The sequence below is a fragment of the Natrix helvetica genome (assembly GCF_964273705.1).
Source record: "Natrix helvetica genome assembly, chromosome: 7".
In the NCBI taxonomy this organism is placed as follows: domain Eukaryota; kingdom Metazoa; phylum Chordata; class Lepidosauria; order Squamata; family Natricidae; genus Natrix; species Natrix helvetica.
The window spans coordinates 53,058,368-53,082,042 of NC_138558.1; the positions used below are offsets into that span (position 1 = coordinate 53,058,368).

At 41.0% G+C, this 23,675-nt stretch overlaps 1 protein-coding gene across 3 annotated transcripts in view; it reads right to left on the reverse strand.

The window, feature by feature from the left end:
- The window catches only part of CC2D2A (coiled-coil and C2 domain containing 2A), a 110,359-nt gene that overhangs the window by 24,419 nt on the left and 62,265 nt on the right, over nucleotides 1-23,675 (reverse strand). For all 3 annotated transcript variants that reach the window (XM_081959386.1, XM_081959387.1, XM_081959385.1), the window contains exons 19-24: nucleotides 21,135-21,227; nucleotides 20,370-20,461; nucleotides 16,777-16,944; nucleotides 9,578-9,683; nucleotides 7,439-7,548; nucleotides 6,585-6,681 (exon numbers count right to left, since the gene is read on the reverse strand). In XM_081959386.1, coding sequence (XP_081815512.1) covers nucleotides 6,585-6,681; nucleotides 7,439-7,548; nucleotides 9,578-9,683; nucleotides 16,777-16,944; nucleotides 20,370-20,461; nucleotides 21,135-21,227 — 666 coding nt within the window. The remainder of the gene's footprint in view (nucleotides 1-6,584; nucleotides 6,682-7,438; nucleotides 7,549-9,577; nucleotides 9,684-16,776; nucleotides 16,945-20,369; nucleotides 20,462-21,134; nucleotides 21,228-23,675) is intronic.

The following is a 23,675-nucleotide window of genomic DNA, read 5'->3' on the forward strand; positions in this document are numbered from 1 at the left end:
AGAAGAAAAGGAATGAAGGAAATTTCTTTCGCAAAGGAGAAAAACAAATGCTGTTGCTTTAAATCAGAACTGAGCATGCCTGGCTGTGAAATTCTGGGAGTGGAAGTCCACAAGTCTTAATAACTTTAAATTGAAAAGGTGCAGGAAAGAACAAATTGGTTATGTGGTTATATGGTTTTATGTTTTTGAAGTGCAATATGAGCATTGTGTTTCTAAAAGTGTTTGGATAATTTCCTGCTTATGAATGAAGCCAAACTTTCTCTAGGGTCATTATCTCATTATCTCTATCTGGCAGGCATGCGGAATGAGCCTCAGGCAGGTATCTTTGTTAGCAGAAAGAAAGAAAAACAGAACAGCAATTTAGGACTAGAAGGCTACTCTAGTCCAACCCCCTGCTGCAGCAGGAAACCTTACATTGTATGGATTGCTTTGGTGCCTCTAACAGAGAGGAAAATTGCCAGAAAGGAGAAATAGTTTACTGGGACAAGGCTACCATGCAGAGGAAGGTAGAGATAGTCCTTGATTTATGACTACAATTGAGCCCAAAATTTTGGTTGCTACGCAAGAGCGTTGTTAAGTGAGCTTCACCACATTTTACCAATCCATGACATCTCCTGGTGAGTGACATCAAGTTGGCCACTCCCACCTGGTCACATGCCTGCCAAGCCACTCCCACAAAATGGGCCACACCTATAGAATAGGTTCTAACAAAAATTGAAACCCACCACTGGTCTCTGGGTAACCTAAATACAATTAAAAACAACAAATAATAATAGTAATAACACCATAATAGCAGAGTTAATCCAATCTAGTTCACAAATATAAAAAACACTCCAATATGGCGATGTTGAGCAGCAGTTTTCAGCTTTGCCCTTTTTTACTCTCTATTTTTACTCTTTCAGTACTTTTTCTACTTTTAAATTAATTTTTAAATTGTACCACTTGAGACGTCAGCTTTTTACTCCAGCTTTCTATTCGTTATAATTTAAATAATGGGGAAAAGAAAGAAGAGACACTCAGCAATAGAGATTTTAACCAAGCCCCTGAAAGCAGCAGAAAAGGGAAGACTACGCAACGAATGAGCAGACAACTTCAGTGAGTAATTTTGCTCCGCCACCAGATAGATATAGCATTCATAACTCTTTGGAGAGGGATCTGTAGGCGAAAGGAGGATGCCAACAGCTTTTAGAATTTTCTCCCTCCTTGACAGAGGATTCCTTTCTTCCCTGACTCCACTGTTTGTTCAGCAGCTGTGGGGATAATGTGAACCTAAAAAGGGAGAATGTAATGGATTTCATATCTAAGCAATGTCTGCTTACAGTGCAAACAGTGAGCTCAAATTTTGATATTTTAATCTCAATCAAAAATAAATGACTCATTAAGAGAGTCCTTTGTAAAGTATACTGAAAACCACCTTAACATAGTAGAAGCAATAAAGAAATATGTTGCTTACACGGATAAACTTCTTGAGGCTAACAGGGAATTGAGAGCTGCCCCACCCCTGAGTTTTCCAGAAGAGAAAGAAACAATTGCAGTGAGTCTAATTTTCAGGCATGAAAAGAGCAGAGGCGAGACAAGTATAATTATTACTTACAGAACCCTGCAGATCTCCAATAATAGAGTTAACAGAGCATTAAAAAAAAAACCCAGCCACATTGTTCATTAGTGGTGGATCTCTAGTATTTAATCCAGCCTCTGGTAACTTGCAGTCAAACGGTTGTCACAACTAGAGAATTCCAAATATAAAGATCTGTCTTCTTTTGTCTTCTTTTAATTCAGATGTGGCATATAGAATAACAGAGTTGGAAGGGACCTTGTAGGTCATTTAGTCCATCCCACTGCCCAAGCAGGATACCCCATACCATTTATGATAAATGGCAGTCCAATCTCTTCTCTTTGCCCAATTACCAACCTGAGCTACTTATATTCAAATATATTTCTTCTTTAAAATCTCCAGTGATGAAGCTCCCACAACTTCCAAAGGCAAGCTGTTCCATTGGCTGATTGTTCTCACTGTCAGAAAATTTCTTTTTACTTCTAGCTTGAATCTCGATCAGCTTCCATCCATTATTCCTTGTCTGGCCTTCAGGTGCCTTGGAAAATAGCTTGACCCCCTCCTCACTGTGGCAGCCCTTCAAATATTGGAACAGTGCTATCATGTCTGCCCTGGTCTTTCTCTTCACTAGAGTAGCCATGCCAAGTTCTTGCAACCGTTAATCATATGTTTTAACCTCCAGTCCCCTAATCATCTTTGTTGCTCTTCTTTGCACTCTTTCTAAAGTCTCCACATCTTTTTTACATTGTGGTGACCAAAACTGGATGCAGTATTCCAAGTAGGGTCTTACCAAGGCATTATAAAGTGGTATGAACACTTCACGTGATTTTGATTCTATGCCTCTGTTTATACAGCCTAGAAATGTCTTGGCTTTTTTGGCAACTGCTACACACTGCTAGCTCATATTTAAATGGTTGTCTACTAGGACGCCAATATCACTCTCACAGTTGCTACTATTGAGCAAGGTACCACATATACTGTACCTGTGCATTGTTTTTTCTTGCCTAAATGTAGAACCTAACTATTTTCACCATTGAATTTCATTTGGTTAGATAGTGCCCAATGTTCAAGTTTGTCAAGATCCATCTGTATCTTAAGCCTATCTTCTGGAGTGTTGGCTATTCCTGCCAGCTTGGTGTCATCTGCAAATTTGATGAGTTCCCCATTTATCCCCTCATCCAAATCATTGATGAAGATGTTGAAGAGTACTGGGCCTAAAACTGAGCCTTGGGGTACTCCACTGCATACTTCCCTCCATGTAGATGCAGTTCCATGTAGATCCACTCCACATTGAATGCAGTTGGTCAGCCAGTTACGAATCCATCTGGTGATGATGCTGTCTAACCCACATTTTTCTACTTTATCTAGTAGTAGGTTATGGTATACTTTATCAAATGCCTTACTGGAGTCCAAGTAAATTATATCGACAGCATTCCTCTGGTCCACTAATTTTGTCACTTTGTCAAAGAATGCAATAAGATTAGTCTGGCATGATCTGTTTTTGACAAACCCTTGTTGGCTTTTGGTTATTACTTTGTTGGCTTCTAGGTGTTCTCTGATTCATTGCGTGATTATCTTTTCAATATTCTCAAATGTTATCCTCGTTTTGTAAATATTCTCAACTCTTCCCTCCATTCTTTCTGTTCTTTGTTCTATAATCTCAAGTCCCTTTTCAATGTTCTCACTACTTATTAGTACTTGTTGAATGTCTAGCATAATTATTTGCAATATTAATTCCTTTTCTTCTTCATGTTGTGCCATTTTCCCAGGTTGTAATCACTGCCACTAAAACATCCAAGGCTTATTGCTAGGTTTCAAACAAATTCACTATAATCTTTCAAGTCAAGGCTTTCTCTTTACTCCAGTCCAGCTACTGATAGTACTCCAAAAGAGCACCTGTATAAACAAATTGTGCTCTTCCTAACAAAATCAAGGACTTTGAGATATCAGATATTCAAAGAAAGTAGTGTTTCCAAGCCTTCCGAGTTTGAGAAAAAAAATGTTTAAAAGGTAAAATCCAACCGAGCATTGAAAGAGATTCTTGATTCACAAATACAAAAAGTAAGGAAAAATAGAAGGAAAAAAGAGGCCAGTCCAATTTAAAAAGTAAGAGGCATTTGTAAGAATTCCATCCATAAAAAAACAAAGTTAAAGAAAGATAGATAACACAGTAATTTTAATATAGGCTAAATCCGCCACTTGCTCTCTTCTGTCTTCAATGTTAATTTTACTCTAAGTCTTTTTGGGTGTTCTCTTCTCTAATAGTAATTTTTTTTCACTATTTCGACATACTCTCTCTTCTGCTTTCTTTCTGTTCAGAGGCTGTCCCAACCTTCTGCAGCTTCAATGGCTGCTTCTCTTGTAGCTGAAAAAAAAAATCCTTCTCCAGGATCGATCAGGAGCTTTGCGGTGCCTCTGAGATCAACAGGACATGCCCTTCTCTCTATCACTGTCTCTATGGGACAGTTTAGGTCCAAAAGGACCATCTAGCAACAGAAATATCGACAGCAATCCTAGAGCCCCAGGATTGCATGTCGTGTCGTAGCGATGTCAGCCCCGGCCCCCTGTATTTCATCATTCTTATTGCGTCCTCAGAGTGCCATCCGGTGACCTGTTTCGGGTTGCCTGTCCTGGGTTGGGGAGACTGAGTTGATCTTTTACAGGGCTGGGCAGAGGAGTTTGTTCAGCATCTGATGGACAAAGTCACTGGGATCCATTCCAAGCTGGATCCCATGCATGGAAAGTGTCCATGTGAAATGCCTGGGGAGATATCTTGCCCTATTATCTGGGAACAATTTGATTCTGTTGGCCCTGATGAAGTGGACAGGGCACTTGATGCTATCAGTGCCACCACTTGTCAGTTAATCCTTGTTCCTCCTGGATGGTGTAAGCCTCCTGGATGGTGATTAGCGGGTAGGTCTAAGCAGGATTAATACATCACTAGAGGAGAATACATTTCTTATGCTTTTAAGAAAGCCCTGGTTCGCTCCCTCCTTAACAAGCCATCACTGGACCCCACCCATCTGGACAATTTTTGTCCAATTTCCAATCTTCCAATTTTAAGGAATGTTGTAGAAAAGGTGGTGGCCTGCAGCTGCAGAGGGTTCTGGATGAAACAGATTATCTGGACCTCTTTCGATCTGGATTCATGTCCAGTTATGGGATAGAAACGTTATTGTTTGTGCTTGTCAATGATCTCTGGTGAGAGTGGGATGGAGGTAGTGCAACCATCCTCGCTCTCCTTGACCTCTCTGCAGCTTTCAATACCATTGGCCACGGTATCCTTTTGGGTTGGCTGTGTACTCTCTATGCTATTTTTCAACATCTATATGAAACCGCTGAGAAAGATAATCTGTCACTACAGGTTGAAACATCTACAGTATGCCAATGACACCGAATTTTATATTTTCATTCTTGGTGACTCAAGTGATGCTGTAACCACCCTCTCATAGGGTCTGGCAGCTGTGGGGGCTTGGGTGGGGGAAAACAGGCTTCCAATGAACCCTGGCAAGACCAAATGACTTTGGATACACGGGGCCCCAGGGTCTGGGACATTGTCATCTTTGACTATAGATGGGGTGGCACTGCCCCAGACAGATCTGGTCTGCAAGTTGGGAGTTCTCCTAGACTCATGACTACTGCTTGCGGAGCAGGCTGCAGTTGTGACTAGAAGAGCCGGTGCACAAGGCCTTTCCCGGATCAGGAGTCCTTGCGCTCAGTCATTCAGTTCCTAGTTATCTCACAGTTGGACTATTGTAATGTGCTGTTCATGGAGCTAAACTTGAAGAGCATTCGGAAGCTAGAGCTGGTGCAGAGTGCGGCAGTGTGGGCAGTTTTGGGACCCCTAGAATGGCCCGAGTAGCACCACTGCTCCATGAGCTGCATTGGTTACTGGTCTGTTTCTGGCTGCAATTCAAAGTGTTGGTGATCACCTTTACAGTCCTTCAAGGCATGGGTCTAAGTCACCTGAGGGACCATCTTACCACACTGGAATTGGCCTGCCCCACTCATGCCAGCAGAGGAACCATGCTGCAGGTTCTGTAAGTCCAATTATTCCAGCTGGCAAGGTCCAGAAGAAGGGCCTTCTCTGCTGTTGCTCCTGCCCTCTGCAACATCTTGCCCCGATGTGAGATTGGCCCCAACCCTCCTATCCTTTTGTAAGGGCCTAAAGACCTGGCTCTGACAGTTGGCCTAAGCCCCAATGGGGAATAGCACAATGGAGGTGGTTGATCAAGTAACAACAGATCCCCCATCCCCCATTCTACCTCTGGTTCCCCATGTGTCCTTGGTTTTTAATTCTTGCTTTTAATTTATCTACGTTTGTATGTATACAGTATGTATACTGTAGGTAGTATGATACCAATCACTCTTGACTACATGGTGATCTAGTAGTTAAGGCGCCAGAAGGCAGTGAGTTATAGTTCTTCCTTAGGCAAGAAAGTTGGCTGGAAGACCTTGGGCCAGCCACCCTTTCCCAGTCCAACTCACCTCAGAGGGTTATTGTTATGATGGAGATAGGAGGAGGAAGGAGTATTAGATATGTTTCCCAACATGAGTTATTTATAAAATAACAATAAAGATGGCAGCTTCTGTAACAGAGACAAATTCCTTGTGCGTCTAATCACACTTGGCCAAATAAAGCTATTCTAGTCTGTCCTGTCCTGGTACCATCCTATTCAATACATAAAATCAGAACAAGGTTTCCTATGTTCACTGGTGAAAATAGTTCCACTATGTTTGCAATGATGCATCCACAGTTATCAGCAAAGAGCGAAACTCTATCTTATTTTAATTCTTCTCTTTCCTTTCACTTCACAGAAAGTGTTTGAATGTTCAATCTACCGACCTTCAGAATATCCAGTCTAATCTGCGGTCAGCAAATCTTGGAGAGAGCACTTTGCTTTTCAGATCTGAATATTCTGTGTCTGGGACTCCATTAGGGGAGTAAATGTAAACTCACCTTCCAGCTCTTTTCATTTTGTTTTCTCAACAGACGGGCTCAAGAGAATTTTTCAGATGATTTGCTCACCTCTAAGATATCATGCAGTACTTCATCAAAGATGTTAATGAAGATGTCATCCTTCACTGACTGCAGACTAGAGATGCTATAGTCACTGTTAGGAGCTCTGTAACGATATTTTAAAACAGATACAGTACAGATCAAAATATAATTTGCAAAATACATCAGCATGGCAAAGGCTTGTTTTCTCTTACCTTCTTCCCTATTCTCTAAGACTAACTCAATTTTTATAATGATTTCATCACAATGCAACACCCAATAACCTGTTCCATTAGAAGGGTTAGCAGAGTATTAGAGAGTTCAAAGGTTTGACCCCCATCCCACCAGAATCCCAATCGTTCATCCAGATGTGAACAGAAGCTATCTCATTCAATAAGGGAATGATAAAAAATGCCCAAAGCTTGAGATGGAATGTGATACACTGGTAGAATCAAGATCTGGAGCACAATGAACTTTTTCTCACTCTTCAGCCATGTTTTCAAAGTCAGTTCCTTTGCGGTCTTTTACAGAAATCAAAACTGCCTTTATTTTCAGAAAAATGCAAAGCTATTTTGTTATACCTACTGGTGGGGATTCATTGCAAGCAACTGAAATGTTCACATAAGGATTTTATTTGCCACTTTGTGAGGTACAGAATAAAAATGCTAAATAACAGGGGTAGGTAACGGGGACAAGAAATCTTTCCAAATTTGGCTTAAACTAACAAAGACCAATTCAAAACCTCCCTCCTTCAGAAACCTAAAGGAGAAAAAGAAGAGGAGGAGGAGAAATAATCCAAATGCACAATTTGATCTTGGTCTTTTTGTCCCACCCAATGTAGTTCTTCTCCAATGGAAAGAAGGCCTTATGGGATCCATTCACACCTAAATGGAAGTTCCAATTCTTCACTCCAGTTTGGATTTGATCCTTCTGCGGTGGTTGTCCGACAAACTGTTCGCTGGAAAGAAACCTCTACAAAAGGCCGAACTGAAACCTACAATTAAACAGAACTCAAAGTTTTTGATATATTAGATGAGATGCAAAGTTCAGATATGTCAAACTACGTTTTCCAACTAAAAGTAGAAACTGTAGATACCTCCAAGCATATTATAAACATCCATTAAAATAAATATATGAATAATTACTTTTACAGTCATAGATATGGACACTTTCTGGAAAAAATTTCCAGGGTCAAAATTTTCTAGTTCATGTAAATTTGGCTTTCAAAATAGTATGATATTTTATTGTTTGATTCCCTATTCAATACCGTTTCTAACATTCCGTGCTTCTAACACTTAACATTAATAAAATTTATCTGAACACCAAAGATTTTTTTTAAAAAAAATCTTTACATTTAGCGTTCAAAGTTTATAAAACTTTTCCCCCAAATCAAATAACACAGACTATGGATAACAAGATGAATAGGCTAAGTGGAAATATGCTCATTTATAAAGGGAAGTCTCTTGGAAAACATTCTTGAAAGCTTTCAAATTCAAAATTTATCAAAAAGGCTACATCATTATTGAGAATTTTCATGAAAAGCATATGACCAAAACTCTGTAAGAATATAATGAATACATTCCGTTTAGCCCAGTCTGTAATGGGTATGTTGGTTTATCGAATTCAGGAAGTGGGAATTGTGGTTTTTCTCTCTCTCTGTTTTTTTTTTTTTGGTGGCAGGATTGACCCAATAAAGACACTATTATGATTTCAGGACTAGGCAGATGTTAAAACAAGCTGAATCCCTCAGTATTTCACTTGCATTTTAACTTGGCATGTGGAGACCCAAGCCTTTTACTTTCTGATCAATATATGGAGCATTATATATAAACTGATATTATTTAACAAGCTACAAAGAAAAAAAGTAGAAAAAACAATTTTCAATAAATATACAGTACATTCTTAGGAAAATGTTATTTAAATGCATTGGTAAATAATATTTAAAATATATTAAAGAGTCCAGTGGACTTAGGTAGCCAATATAATAATTCAATTAGGAATATTTCTTCTTCTACAACATAGAAGAAGAATATACTACCACTAGAAGCATTAAATCTTTTTTGAGTGTTAGCAGCTATATTTATCAATTTCACAGAATGAACCCATCAAGAATAGTGGAATGGTTTAGAGTGCTTGATCATATGATATATAAAGACAATAATGAATCTAAGGTATAAGAGTGGGTTGACTTGAATTATGTATAATTGTAAGCATGTCATAGTAGAAAAATTCCTGTATGTCAAATGGAATAATGATGATGTAATGAATAATTGATACATACATGAATTGAAATATTTAATAACATCTTGGATTAACAATGGAAAATTATTACTGGACTTGAATATGTTATACTATCAATATTCTATATCTTAGGGTTGATTGGTCACATGGTGGTTAATTGAAAGTTATGATCTACAATATGAGTCGATGGGAAATCCTTTCTCTTTTTTATTTATTAGTAGTACTATTTTTATTCTTTTTTGTAAGACCTGAGTTTATAACTTTATAAAGATTTATTGTTGCTTAATAGATAATTAAGGATTTAAGGAAATAAGGTTTGTTTGAAATGAAGGATGAGTAATGGTAATCTGAACATGGGATGCTCAATGATAGTGATGTACTTAGTCATGTTTGATGGATAACCAGTGCTGTTATTTCTATTTGTAAAAATTGATGCACAAAAACCTGTAACCAAACAACATGCTTGACGAAATTGATGAAGTTTTTTTTATGTATGTGCTGTTTTGTTTGTGTTAAAAATAAAAATTATATATATATATATATATATATATATATATGTATGTATATGTGTATATATATATATATATATATATATATATATATATATATATATATATATATATATATATATATATATATATATATATATATATATATATATATATATATATATAAATAAATAGGGGAATGGTGATCTCTATATATAAAAAGGAATAAGGATATTGTTATTATTCAACTATTTATCTATTTATCCCCTCCAGGTTCATGGCATTGTAACGTACCTGGCTAAATGTCCAGTCCATACTGTGGTTGGGGCTGTGTGGAGTTGCAGAACCAACAAATGTCTCATTGAAAGCCCATGATGATTTCGATGGCTGCTGAAGTTTGCTTTACAAAAAGATGTAGAAAAAGTTAATAAACTTCCAATAGGATTTGAAAAAAAGAAAACAAAATGACTTTAAGTACAAATTTTGCAAAAGCGATGACGACATTTGCACAGCAATAATACAAATAAATTATTTCCCTTCTTGTTTTTGCTATTTTTTCAATTTTCACACATACGTACATTACACCCACCCAAACCCCCAAAACAATTTGGCTCAGCATGAACAAGTAACAGGTTTACCTCCCCCCTACACGGATCTTATTTGTGCTACTTATATACTGTACTGCTGATCTCTGTAACAGTTAAAATGTAGTAAGTGTGAATAAATTAAAAAACCAATAACTGACTAAAGTTACCACACTACAAATGTAAGTTGTAATAGCTGTGATAATGAAAAATAAAATTAATAATGAAACTAAAATAATATTAACGCCATTTAAATATTTCAAGTGAAATAAGTAAAGATGGCAAGAATCAACTATTAAACTAAATACTCTTCAGAGATGTTTTATCTTATTTCAGTATGTCCTGGAACAAAAGAAAAAGGTACTATACCAAGCTGGAACCATAACTGGAAAATGTTACCTCCTGTTCTCCCCACACCCTTATTTCACAAAATTTGCCCTGTCTTTTTGGGGGGTGGATGTCTGTAAAAGGGGTTGTTCAGCTGCTCCTAATCTGAACTGCGAAATCAAATATTTAGCATCTGATGATCTAATAATCATCAGAAAGGTAATGAAAGGTTTTTGATTCTATATAGAATAGGAAAACCCTGGGATGTTCACATGATGGTTTGTGGAAATGACCTTGGGATACAGGAGAAAAAGCCACAGTCGAGGCAATGGTTACACAAGAGAGATCTCAGCATACAGCAGGAATGGGGGGGCCTGGCAATTTCTTGGAAAGGACTCTCCCTAGTTTCCTGGAAAACAGAAGGGTAGAGAAGGGAGAGATGTGCTTTCAGACTTGCAAGCTGCCTTTTGAGGTAGTCTAGATGAGAAATCAAAACCATGAGTACTAACACTACTTTTGTTACATGTAGTCTTCAACTTACAACACAATTGCATCCAAAATTTCTGTTGCTAAGTGAGACATTTGTTAGGTGAGTTATGACCTGTCTTGCCACAGTTATTAAGTGAATCACTGCAGTTGCTAAGTTAGTAACACAATTGTTAAGAGAATCTGGCTTCCCCATTGGTTTTGCTTGTCAGAAGGTCACAAAAGGTGATCACATGACCCCAGGACACGGCAATCATCATAAATATGAATCGGTGCCAAGCATCTGAATTTTGATCATGTGACTATGGGCATCCCACAATGGACGTAAGTGTGAAAACTAACATCAGTCACTTTTTTCAATGCCATTGTAACTTTGGCCATTAAATGAACTGGTGTAAAGTTGAGGACTACCTACCTTGTTTCCCTGAAAAGAAGACACAAGTCTTATATGTTTTGGATTGCCAAAATAAGCGCCAGGACTTATTTTCAGGATAGCCCTTTTTTTTTGCGGCCACATTGGAGCAGGAGGCGAGGCGGGAGGGTGGGGGTGGAGGATGAAGTTAAGCAGGGGGAGTGGTGGAAGACAAAGCGATGCACCAGCGCCATGGTCGCTAAGCAAGGTGATAGGGAGGTGGAAGACAAAACCAAGCAGTGGGAGGGTGAAAGAGAAAGTGATGCAGTGGTGATGTGACCACTAAGTGAGGCAATAGGTGGAGTGGAGGATGAAGCAATGTACCGGTGCAGCAGCACCTAAGCGAGGCAGTGGGGCAGAGGTGGGTTGCTACCGGTTTGAACCAGTTCAGATGAACCGATAGTGGCAATTGCAACTGGGCTGCCGAACTCGTAGGAGTGGCAGGCTCGCCACACCCCCAAACTGGTTCTCCAGTCACCACAGCATGTATTTTTAACATTTTTAGTGTTCTGCACATGCTCACACCTATTTACAGGCAATTGCACATGCACAAATTGCACGCGCACCAAACCGGCAGTAATGCCAGCAGAAACCCATGCCTGCGGTGGGGGTGGAAGACAAAACAAGATGGGGAGTGCAGGGTTGCCCCATACATCCTGCACTGGCTTACCTGAGGGTCCCACAGCCAGGCCATCAATATGCTTTGACAACTGCCTGACCTCATGGCAGGGGCTCCAGCAGCCCCATGCGGGATTGGCCTGCTTCTACTTCTCCTTGCTCCCTGACGCAACAAAGTAGAAGGCTGAGCAATGAACCGGTGCCGCAGCTACTAAGCAAGGCGGGTGTGTGTGTTGGAGGAGGCTAAACCCTAACCCCACTCCTAACCCTCCACACCCCAAGGCAACCACAATGCCAAACCCTAACCCACCCCAGGGCAACCATGTACCAAGCTGATGTACAACCATCTACATTTATTCAAATATAGTCCTGTCATCTTCTTCTGGAACATCCTCTCTCCAAACTCTCTAAACACTGAATTCTGGCCTGAATTTCTTGCGACTCCATTTACTGTAAAACCATTGGCCCCAATATCTCATATCTAGCAATAGAGGTCTCCATAACCGAGCACAGGCACGAGCCTATTTGAGGACGTACCTTGTGGCATTAAGAGTGGCCAAACGTCAATATTGTGCCGCTCTTATTGCGTCCGCAGATAACCGCCCTGCCGCCCTGTTTCGGGTGACTCGCTCCCTCTTGTTTGAGAGACCGCGGGAAGCTCCTTTACAGGGCAGAGCAGAGGAGTTTGGGAAATATCTACAGGACAAAGTCGCTCAAATCCGGATGGGATGAGCCCCTTTCAGTGGTCCAGTAGAGACGCCCGTGGCGAGTCTTGAGGGACCGCTTTGGGAGGAGTTTGACTCGGTTGCCATCGAGGATTTGGACAGGTTGCGTGGACGTCTGCGACCCACCACATGTTTATTGGACCCGTGTCCCTCCTGGCTTGTACTGGCATCCTGGGAGGTTACGCGTGACTGGCTCCTGGGCCTAGTGAACGCCTCGTTGGGTGAGGGGTCTCTACCGGCCGCCTTGAAAGAGGCGGTGGTGAGGCCCCTGCTCAAGAAGCCTTCCCTGGACCCAACGGACCTAGTCAATTATCGTCCTGTCTCCAACCTTCCTTTTTTAGCGAAGGTTGTAGAGAGTGTGGTGGTACAGCAGTGCCCACGTCACCTGGAGGAAAATGATTATCTAGACCCGCGCCAGTCCGGCTTCCGACCCGGGCACAGCACGGAGACGGCCTTGGTCGCATTGGTTGATGATCTCTGGAGGGCCAGAGATAGGGGTTGTTCCTCTATCCTGGTCCTATTAGATCTCTCGGCGGCGTTCGATACCATCGACCATGGTATCCTGTTGCACCGGCTAGAGGGGCTGGGAGTCAGGGGCACCGTCTTACGGTGGTTTGGCTCCTACCTCTCTGACCGGACGCAACGTGTGTTGGCAGGGGAGCAGAATTCGACCCGGAGGTCACTCACATGTGGAGTGCCACAGGGATCGGTGCTCTCGCCTCTCCTGTTCAACACATACATGAAACCGCTGGGCGAGATCATCCGTGGTTTTGGGGTGGGATATCATCTGTATGCTGATGATACTCAGCTATACATTTCCACCCCGAACCACCCCAATGAGGCCGTCGAAATGATGTCCCGGTGTTTGGAGGCCGTACGGGTCTGGATGGATGGCAACCGACTAAAACTCAACCCTTCCAAGACGGAGTGGCTGTGGCTTCCGGCCCCCCGGTTCAACCAGGTGCTTCCATCTCTGGCCATTGGGGGCGTGCAACTAGCCCCCATGGAACAGGTGCGCAATTTGGGCGTCCTCCTAGATGCCCGGCTGTCCATGGATGACCATGTAACAGCCGTGGCAAGGGGGGCGTTCCATCAGGTCCGCCTGATGCGCCAATTGCGCCCCTTATTGGACCGGGATGCCCTACGCACAGTCACCCATGCGCTAGTGACGTCTCGCCTGGACTACTGCAATGCTCTCTACATGGGGCTTCCCTTGAGATGCACTCGGAGACTACAGTTGGTCCAGAACGCGGCCGCGCGGGTGATTATGGGGAGGACTAGATACTCCCCTGTAACACCTCTCCTGCGCAAGCTGCACTGGCTTCCTGTGGTCTACCGAGTGCGTTTCAAGGTTTTGATTATGATCTTTAAAGCGCTTCATGGCACAGGACCTAGTTACATGCAGGATCGCATCCTGCCCCACACATCCCTATGACCAATTCGCTCGCACAGAGAGGGACTTCTCCGGGTACCGTCCGCCAAACAGTGTCGGGGGGCGACACCCAGGAGCAGAGCCTTCTCTGTGATGGGCCCAGCCCTGTGGAATGACCTCCCCCGTGACATCAGGATTATTTCCGATCTCCGCTCCTTCCGTGTACAGTTGAAGACCCACCTCTTCCAATTATCTGGCCTGGCTCAACCGTAATTTTTTCATATTCCTCCTGACTGTCTTTTTTTAAATTTTAAATTTTTATTGTATATTGGGTTTTTATTAAACGGGGTATGTTAATGGTTTTAATTGTCTAAATGTTGTAATCTATTACCTCCTCCGTGCATGTATGTCTTTGTATATATGTATGTTTATATATGTCCTAGTGTACGCCGCCCCGAGTCCTGCCTGGAAAGGGAGCGGCTAATAAATTCAAATTTATTATTATTATTATTATTATAAATGAGCACTTCTTGTCCATGTAGCCTACTCATGGTGTATTGGCAACACAGGCGTCAGTGATTTTATCCTATAAATTCTTCACCCAAGTCACAACCTGTGGAAGGCTAGACTTCATAAAGTTTCCACACTGATTTCTCTCTAGTCTGTTTCAATGTAGCCATGGATTTCCATGTGCAAATGGTCCTTGAATGGCTTGTTTATTGCAATATCAAGAGTCTAGAGATAGGTAGTCATTCCTGTGGGAATCATTATTTGATATATTCTTCTCTGTGCAAGGAACATCTTCATGTCTTTAGTGCGCTGAGTGCTGGATGAATCCCAGACTAGCAGACCTCTTTGGCCACCTTGAACAACAAGTGGCAGCATTAAATCGACCCACTTCCTTATAACAGCTTGGGTGTATCAGGCTTTTTTGGTTTCAAGAACATAAACATCTGAAAAAGTTCCATCTTACCTTTCTCACCCTTAGTAATGATTAGAGGTGGGGCTTTCTTTCCATCCAGACAAATTGACAAAATACAGGTAGCACGTGCACTTTCGTAACCAGTGGAGGGAATAGATTGATGAGGCACTCCTCTGATGAATTGTCATTTGAGATCCTTGGCCCATAAACACTGCAGTTTCGTCCATAGCAATCATGTTGGAGAGTTGGTAGTTAGAAAAGTTGATGCCATCAACAAAGGAGTTACATGCAAGTGCACGTTTAATAAGATCAGTATCTTCCAGCTTGAACAGTGTTGTTGATCTTCTTAGAGACCGTTCATATCGCTGAAGGAAGCCATCCAGCCAGTGTTGTGATGCTCTGAATTATTCTGGGGATATTTCTAATTGTGATGCCATTGCAAGGGCAAATATTTGAGTATCAACCCTGTGCACAACAAAAGCCTTTGCTCTCCTGTCAGCAATCCATTCACAGATGTTCTCTTCCAGTTCAGGAAATGATGGTTGCTGACCTGACCCACCCTTGGGCTTCTTAGCATTTCCCTTGTCCACCTGTTGTCTGAGGTTATCGTACTCTGCTCGCCATTTTTGAACCATACAGAGATCCAATTTCTTCTCTTTGCAGAAAGATTCTTGCCCTGAGAGTCCTCCAAGTCCTTTTTTGAACTCAATGGAATAGCTTTCTTTTTGCACTCATCTTGTCTGGGGGTTAAGTGTATGGTACCATTAAATCAGGGGTGTCAGGGTTAGGGTATGGCATTGTAGTTCCCCTGTGGTGGGGTGAGTTAAAGTAGGGTTTAGTGTCCTTCACCCCCCCACCTCTCTTTATCCTCTACCACCCCAATGACTCATTAAGTGGCTGTGGCACCGGAACATCGCTCAGCCTCCTGCTTCGTTGCAGTGATGAGAAAGGAGATGAAGGAGGCCAGTGGCTACATGGGATCCTGCACGGGGCTGCTGGAGCCACTTCTGCAAGGCCAGCCAGTTGTCAGCACATTGATGGCCTGGCAACGGGACCTTCTGGTAAGCCAGTCAGGGTGCATGGAACAGCTCCGCCCCCCCTTGCCTTGCTTCATCCTCCACCCCCACCACTGCCTCACTTCATCCTCCACTATACCACCACGTTGCTTAGTGGCTATGGCACTGGTGCATTGCTCAGCCTCCTGCTTTGTTGCAGAGGCAAGTAGAAGAAGCAGACTGGCAATTCTGCATGGGGTTGCTGGAGCTGATGCCGCAAGGCCAAGCAGTTGTCGGCACTTGACGGCCTGGCTGTGGGGTCCTCAGGTAAGCTGGTTCAGGGTGTGTGGCTAAGCTCTGCAACCCTTGCCTCACTTCATCCTCCACCTTCCCAGTGCTTCACCTTGTAGCCGCAGCACACACACTAATCCCCCCACCTCACCTCGTATAGGCAGCAACCAAACAGAATGGGCAGCTGGGTGACTGTGTAGACTCTTAAGTGACCTTAAGTAGGACTTACTTTGGGGATGATATTTATTGCAGGCATAAAAATCGGGCTAGGGCTTATTTTCAGGGTAGGATTTATGTTTGGGGAAACACAGTATATTAAGTATTACAATTATTATAAGGTATTATAACCTCTAAGAATAGAATCTTCCAAATCTAGAAGCACATCTCCCTTGTCCTCTACCCTTGACTTTACTTTCCAAGGAACTAGGAAGGCTGCCTTCTGAGATTTTAACATGCCTTCTTTGGGCTGAGATCTACCATTGCCTTGGCTGCAGCTCTTCTCATTTTCTTACATACCATCACATCACAAGAGAGGTGTTTTTCAGGACCTTTTGAATTATATGCCTGGAGGAATGGAACAAGCACAGTTAAAGCTTTGAAAGGTAATATACATGGCTATGTAACAATAAAGTACTAATAATTAAAAATGGGGAGGGGGAGGATAAATACTCCAGTACTGCTGTCTAAGATTGTGGTCAGCAGGCATATAGACTAAAGCAGTGTGTCCAATACACCAAAGAACATTGCTAAAAGTTGCTTACCTCCCAGCACACTTTCTAACAGGAAGCTCAAACGCTCTAACAACATTAACCAAGAGTTTTATATCACCATCTGAGAGATTCTGTGCCATTACTTTCTTCCTCTCTTTTCGCCTTGGTTTTAAAGGTCGCTTTGATTCGGCCAGTTTAAACAGGCTGACACTCAAAAAGCTATTTAAAAAAAAGCAGAGCCACAATATAAAAGTTATGTTGCTATAATTTGTCATGCTAACATTGTATAAATAGCTATAATTTCTAAACAAAACTATAACAATTCTACAAAACACACTGGTTTGGATATCGATCTCAAAACCAACCATCTACATAGAAGTGAGAATGCAAGTTGACATACCCTGGGCCAGAAGAACTTAAACAGAAGGCAGAGCAGAACAAAAAGAAAAAGCAAAATTGAAATGAAGTTCAGTGGATGCATAAACAAAAAATGATTTTAAAAAACGCATTCATGCAATAAGCTAGATCGACTGAAAAGCTTACAAAAACTCAAAAAATAAGGTTACACTTCACTATTAATTACATTTCTCAGATTGAAAAGTTCAACACCATGGCCGATTTTTCTCTTAGCAGGTAAAATCAAGAAGTATATGTTCTAATACTAGAATGCCAGATATTGATTGCTTTCCCAAACTCCTGTAAATTCTACTGGGTCAATCTTGATGCTGAAATTAGAGCAAAAGCTAGGAAACTCATTAATTGCTTGAGAGTGAGAAGCGCCTACATGTGTTCATTCCTTCAGTTCTGAAATTGCTAGCAAAGGATGCTTGGGAATGTACAAAGCCCAGAATCCATGAAGTTGTCTGGATAATCAATGTGTATCATACAAAGTAATGTCCATTCCTGTTCCATACATTCAAGAGTTCTTTGTTTAAAGGAGAACAAAATAACCAAATTAAACAAAGCACTTTTCAGAAGTAGCAGATACTATCAGAGGATTCTATTTGAATTTTACATATACCTGAGCCACGGTGGCACAGTGGTTAGAGTGCAGTACTGCAGGCTACTTCTGCTGACTACTGGCTGCCGGCTGCCTGCAATTTAGCAGTTCAAATCTCACTAGGCTCAAGATTGACTGAGCCTTCCATCCTCCGCAGGTAAAATGAGGACCCAGATTGTTGGGGACAATATGCTGACTCTGTAAACCACTTAAAGAGGGCTGTAAGCACAGTAGTAGTAGTAGTAGTAGTAGTAGTAGTAGTAGTAGTAGTAGTAGTAGTAGTAGTAGTATAGTATTTATTGTCATTGTATAAAATAAATACAAAAGCGGTATATAAGTCTAAGTGCTATTGCTTTTGCTATATAGTCCTTATCTTACAACCATAATTGGGATCCGTATTTCTTCGGTTGCTAAGCAAACAGTTGTTAAGTAACTGCCTGATTTTGCCATGGGTGTTAAGCAAATCACTGTTGTTAAGTGAGTTATGTGGCTATTAAACAAATATTGCTGATTTGACTTTGCTGGTCAGAAACCAGATAAGGAGGTTGCAGATGGTGGCCAACACATGATTTTAGGATGCTGCAACCATTGTAAATACATACCAGTTGCCAAACACCTGAATTCTGACCTCATAACAATGATTGAAAATGCAAGGATTGGTTGCAAATCTCTTTTTTTTCAGTGTCACTGTAACTTTAGACAAACACTACATGGATAATGGTTGTAGTAATTGGGTATGTCTAGTCTAATGAAAAAAAGGACTAGGGATGACATGATAGCAGTGTTCCAATATTTGAGGGGCTGCCACAAAGAAGATGGGGATCAACCTATTTTCCAAAGCCGCTGAAGGCAAGACAAGAAGCAATGGATGGAAACTAATCAAGGAAAGAATCAACCTAGAACCTAAGAAGGCATTTCCTGACAGTGAGAACAATTAATCAGTGAAATGGCTTCTCTTCAGAAGTTGTGGGTGCTCCATCACTGGAGATTTTTAAGAAGAAATATATTTGAATATAAGTAGCTCAGGTTGATAATTGGTCTGTTGGTCTGAGCTCCGAGCTGGGCATTTTGGTTGCAAATATTTCATCACTATTCAAGGAGACATCAGGAGTGTGCTTTGAATTGTGCTCATCTGTCAGAGCACTGATCTTGATGTGATGCAAATTAGTGTGGATGTTGTTTGTTCAGCTACTTCTGAGTCATGGTCTGACTTCAGACTGTTAAATTGGCTGGCTGTTGTTACTGTGGCATGGCCTTTGGTTTTAAGTATCTTCTGTGCGATGTAAATTAGTCTTATTTGTTCGGATACTGCCGAGTCATGGTCTGGTTTTGGTCTGATTGAATGGCTGGTAATAATCAGAAACAACCAGCCATTCTAATAGACTGAAACCAGACCATGACTCAGCAGTAGCTGAATAAACAACACTAATTTACATCACACAAACACCTACAGATCCTTACAGCTTAACAGAGTTGGAAGGGACCTTGTAGGTTATCTAGTCCAACTCCCTACCCAAGCAGGAGACCCTATACCATTTATGATAAACGGCAGTCCAATCTCTTCTTGAAAGCTTCCAGGGATGAAGCTCCCACAACTTCTAAAGGCAGGCTGTTCCATTGGTTGATTGTTCTCACTGTCAGAAAATTTCTCCTTACTTCTAGCTTGAATCTCTCCTTGATCAGCTTCCTTCCATTATTCCTTGTCTATAAAAAGAGTTGAGACACTAGAAAAAGTACAGAGAAGAGCAACCAGGATGATTAGGGGACTGGAGACTAAAACATATGAAGAACAGTTACAGGAACTGGTATGGCTAGTCTAGTGAAGAGAAGGATCAGGGCAGACATGATAGCAGTGTTCCAATATTTGAGGGGCTGCCACAGAGAGGAGAGGGTCAAGCTATTTTCCAAGGCACCCGAAGGCCAGACGAGGAATAATGGATGGAAAAATGTCTAAGAAAAGCAATTTCTTGCTTCACATAAGGATACAAGATTCTGTTGCTACAATTTTACAATAAACTATTCTACATGGCATTGGTTTCTTGATCTGGTCTACCTTACAGGACTGACAATAAACAATGGTACATCTCTTTATGGCAGTTTCACTCCAGCATAAGAGCTTCCTCTTTTGGGTATGTGTCTCGTATGCCATTGAGTTTCCATTTCTACCCTTAATGTTGCTAACTGCCCACCTTCCTTCAGTTCCTGGCCTAGCCCTTCTTTTACTTCAAGAAACAGCTGATATCGTGCATGTGACATCGTACATATTCTGATGTCACTTATATGGTAGTGTTGTCATAGCTACTTCCAAATGCCCTTGTCCGGCATAGTTGTAGAAATATGTTGTTTACACACAATCAATTTCATATTGTCCTCAACAACCTTCAATTACCTTCACGTTTTCAGAAAATGTAATTAAAAATGCCAGCCAAAGATAGATTAAATGTTATTCCATTAGATATTATTGAGACAAAACTAGAAGCAAGTTTGCTTAGAAAGGGACATGGCTACATTTTAAAACAAATTAAGCAAGGTTTTCAGGACCTCAATTGTACTTTCAAAAAATATATAAATTAAAACCCTTCAAAATAATGGTACATCTGAAACACATTACAACTTTGAGCTAGCCTTATATTCTCTTCCTTACCCAATAGTAGGGATTTCATCTTCATTGACCAAGTCAGAAAGAACAAAATGGTGCTTTGTGATCAGGAAACGATTAATTACTGACTCCCTAACCTGAAAAAAAAAAATTAAAAAAATTATCTTAAATCTGAAATTAGTCAATTGCTGTGCTGTTCACATTAACAAATACAGCTGTTCTTTTTTTAAAACAATTTTTATTTATTTTTGAACAAAGACAAACAAACATAAAAATAAAAAAGCCATCTTCCATTACAAAATGTAGAAAGTGTGTCAGTTGGTTACAGTATTTCCATGCATCTCTTCCATAGTCATCACCTGCTTTTCATATCAAATCGCATATTTTAAATTCACATATATTCATGTAAATCACGATTATTATATCTTAACCTTAATTTGACTATAATTGTTTTTACATCCTCTTATATATAATATTCAAAATCTAGAATAGGATTATATGATAATTCTATTAAATCATCTTAAATCATCCAATCACAATACATCTTTAAAACATATTCTAGATAAAGCTTTTAAACCTCCTCTCATATTCTCCATGGGTTGTTTATATAAAATTTCATATTATCAAACTAATATTTCCAAGTATTTTTATCTATTTATTAAATGTATATACCATCCATCTTGCCATCCATCTTGCCATCAGTTATGCTACTTCCAATTATTTAGGGTTATGATTAAGTCTAGAATTTTTCCAAAATATTTCCAAGTACATTTTGCATATGTATTTATTAACTACATTCAAAAACCCTACCTTTTCCATGTATTTTGCAACAATTGCTCTGTGTGCATCTAAATAATCCTTAGTATCAATGGCATCCTTCTTCTGCAATCTTTTCTCATAGTCCTGAAAAAGAGTCACCACCATGACTTATATCAATGAAAGCCCTTTAGACCTCTGTCTTTCAAAAACACATATTGTGTTGTCTTTTCTTCTCCTTCAGCTTTCTCCTGCCAGTAGGTATCAGAAAGCCATCAGAAGAAAATCAGATCAGAAGAAAAACCAAAAGCAGCAAGCTCACCATTCCCTCCCCCTGCCAAGTAAAATAAACTTTTTAGACATTCTACAGTAGCTTAAAAGGAGAGAAATTTAGAACATCTTGAGCTCTGGGTTTAAAATGATTGAAAATGAGAATTAAGGACTTGGTTCCAATATTGGAGATAATGCCTGAATTCATATCGCAGGTTCAGCTGTAACTTTTATTAACTGGGACCATCCAATACATTTAACTATAAACATAGAGCATATGAACATAAAATAACAGTGTTGGATGGTATCTTAGAGCATGGGTCCTCAAACTACAGCCTGCGGGCTGGATACGGCCCACTGAAGTCATTAATCTGGCCCGCACAGGACCACGAGGCTGCCCTGCCCAGATTGCCCACCCACCCGGTGGCCCCCACCCTTCTGCCAAGCATAGGACTTACCTTTGCGAGCTGGGAGTGGAAGGTAAGGCAGAGAGCTACTGGAGGCAGGGGGGAGGGGGAGGCCAAAACGCAGCCATTTTTTGGCTGGCAGAGGCTTCTGGGGGCTGGGAAGGCCAAAAAGGCCCACCATTGCAGCCTGTGTGGCTTCCCTTTCACTGGGACTGCCCTCACTCCACCCCACGTGGGAAAGTCACAGCCAGCAGCATTGCCAAACTCTGGAAGGAGATGGGAATGAGAAGGAAGCAGGCAGGGAAGATAGGAAGGAAGAAGAGAAGGAAGGAAGGAGAAAGAAAGAGAGGTTCTTTTTGTGGGGAGGCAGCAAAAGAAGCAGCATCCCTTAGCTGGAAAGCGGACAAAGGCAGAAAGTAAAGGTAAATTTCAGACCCTGCAAACTGCTGCTTGCTGGAAAGGAAGGAAGAAAAAGGGGCGTTTGATCTCTCCCACTGTAGCTTCCCTGCTCAATTGCTAGCTTTTTTAGTTCAGAAGCAGCCACGTGGAGAGGAGGAGGGGGTTTCTCCATGAGTTTTTAAAAGTGAAGTTTTTCTTCCTATTCTACTGTAAGTGCAGCTCTCCAGCTCTGGGAGCTTTGTTTCTGATCTGGGAGAATTGTAAAGGTGCCTTCTCTGACTTTGGATTCGTCTCCTCTCTCTGTGTGTGTGGTTGGTTAATTGGTTGCTAAGGTGAACATTTTGCTAAGGATCTTTCGCACTCTGGCTTCCCTGCTCAATTGCTTTAGTTCAGAAGCAGCAACGTGAGGGAGGGTTTTTGTTATTGTGTTCCTAAATTGATTAGCTGTGTAATTACCAGAGTAAGCCTATTTAACTTAAAAGCTTTTCTTTTCTTTCTCTGTCACCCCTCCATTTCTAAATGAAACTTGAGGTGGACCTGTCCTTAGTTATCAGGGAGTCACTTTCTGACTCTTTTAGATTTAATTAGCATTAAGGTATTGTAAGGCCTGTAACATTTACTTTATATATAATATTTACCTTTTAAAGCAGATTGGTGTCTGTGAGAGAGAAAGCACATTGGTGGGGGTTGTATTTGGCTACAGACCAATGGGATTTATATAATTTGAAATCTGTTCGTTTTAAATAAAGTAAGAAATGCAGATTAATATTGCTGGGAGTAGTAATAAAAGATAATCCCATAAGTTAAATGCATCAGAAATCAATTTACAATACGTAAGATAAAGATATATGGTGCGTTCAGAGAAATGCAATGCTAATGGATTTTATGTGATTCTCTTTCCCAAATCTGGGGTTTTTAATTGTTGCAGCTCTCAGTCTGGTTTATTGTGTGGTCTTCTGCAACATATAATCAGGAGTGATTTTGAAGGAAATCCTGTTTGTTTTATTCTTTTTTTAATGGCCTATTTTAAGAAGCCTGAAGTTGCTGTTGTACTGAAATTAGGCAAGTAGCAAGAAAGTGTGTGCTCTTTTTCCCTTGGGGGGGGGGGGAGTCTTATTAAATAAATAGATTCCTTGGGTTCAACCAAGTAGAGTTTAGGAAGGACAAAGGCAAAATGGACTGCTAAATTGGCCACGCCCACCCAGTCACATGGCCACCTAGCCATGCCCACCCAGTCACATGGTCACCTAGCCATGCCCACCTAGCCAGTCCAGCCCCGCAACAGTCTGAGGGACCATGAATTGGCCCCTGTTTAAAAAGTTTGAGGACCCCTGGCCTGGGGTTTTCTTAAAGAGGGAAGGGCTGGCTTGAGTTTCTTGGCACTGTTTTCTGTGGTTTCTGGTTCTGTGAGGTTTCTGGCACTGTCCTTTATGCTAATACTTCCCACAATGCCTTGATGGTTTTTATTCCAGTGGCTTTGTCTTTTCTGTCCTTAGGGTTAAGGAAAAAACTGGTTTCA